Here is a 1,314-nt window from a genome sequence, read left to right as displayed (position 1 = left end):
CTATACAAATAAAGCTGCCTTGCCTTGCCTTAGAGGGACCTAGACACAAGTATAGACACAAGTGTTTTTGATGAGGCCAATCTTTTTGTTAGATCAGTGTCTTACTCTATTTTAGTCTATGATACTTATTTATTTTCTGTCACCCTTTTATTATCTGTACACTGACTCATTAGAGAAGTAAAAGGCAGAGCTCACACACATGAAAGGCTACGTAGTCGTAACGTGGTCTTTTTCCAAGTCAGATAGGCCAGAAAGAGAAGTTGTCCTAGTAATGTCATGTAATGCCAACATCCTCCTGCAGAGTGGCGTAGTGGTATTTGCTGAGGTGCATGGGTGTAAATGGGTAGGTTACCGAGGGTAAAGTGGGTATACTCTCCTATATATTCCAAAGGTTTTTTTGCTGAAAGGTCAGTTTACTGTAAACCGCCACAAAAAACAGCTGTTAATACCAGCTGTGCGTATACTGTATAACCTCCACTACACCGGTGTTCCGTGAGAAATACTCTTGGAAATCTTAATTTAGTAATATATTAATATAGTCTCGCATTGCCAGAGGGCGGAATTTCCGGCGACACCGGAGCAATCCCAGAAGTGGAAGGTTGTGGATATAGAGTAGTGGTAATACAAACCAACAAGAAGACTCAAACCAATGGACTGGGGCTCTTAACCTCACTTAGAAAGGATTGTACTTTCTTTCCATCATGCTCTTTCCACCAGGAGGAACCTGTCATCTCCGAGATCTTCTCTGGTGTTCAGAGCCTGGCGTAGTTTCTCCCAGAACAATTCAGGGTGCTCCTCTGCTCGAGGCCAGCTCAGGTAGGTCCGCGTCTTTAACAGCTTCCTCATGCGGTAGTAAGGAGACAGCTGATTGGTTGGAATCTCCTCCAGAAACACCAGGATCAGCACGTCCTTCTGCTCATCGAACAGACGGAAGCTGCTCCGAGGAAAAAGACGGATGGATGAGGAAGAGGACAACACCCCTCATCATATTCTACGTCTGTATCTTTATTTCTATTTGCAGACTAAATGTTTGCAGACCACAAGTTCCTAGATCCCAATGTGTATTCGCAACCCCAAAGTTTTCAATTTACAATGATCAAACAGAGCAAATGAGAACAAAATTTAAGCTATAAGAAATAATGTTTGCTTTTTCCTCAAAAGTTTAAGAGAGAGGCTTGTTTTAGGTTTAACAGGTCACGGTGTTCATTCTGACAGTGACCACATGGTGTTCAAGAGCATCAAACTCCACCTTTATTTTGGTTCAGTATCTACAAAATGTCAAAGTGTGTTTCCATCTACTTCCGCTTCAGTAAA

The 1,314-nt window shown here is 42.3% G+C and overlaps 1 protein-coding gene across 2 annotated transcripts in view; it reads right to left on the bottom strand.

The window, feature by feature from the left end:
• tlr22 (toll-like receptor 22) overlaps positions 1-1,314 on the bottom strand; it is a 6,235-nt gene that overhangs the window by 398 nt on the left and 4,523 nt on the right. For both annotated transcript variants that reach the window (XM_032503427.1, XM_032503426.1), the window contains exon 4: positions 1-934. This exon is cut by the window's left edge and continues 398 nt beyond it. In XM_032503427.1, the coding sequence (XP_032359318.1) occupies positions 700-934 (235 nt within the window). In that variant the 3' untranslated portion in view covers positions 1-699. The remainder of the gene's footprint in view (positions 935-1,314) is intronic.

The sequence above is a fragment of the Etheostoma spectabile genome, chromosome 22 (genome assembly GCF_008692095.1).
Source record: "Etheostoma spectabile isolate EspeVRDwgs_2016 chromosome 22, UIUC_Espe_1.0, whole genome shotgun sequence".
In the NCBI taxonomy this organism is placed as follows: Eukaryota; Metazoa; Chordata; class Actinopteri; order Perciformes; family Percidae; genus Etheostoma; species Etheostoma spectabile.
The sequence above is the reverse complement of the archived record's forward strand: the minus strand, read 5'-3'. Positions and strand labels throughout refer to the sequence as shown.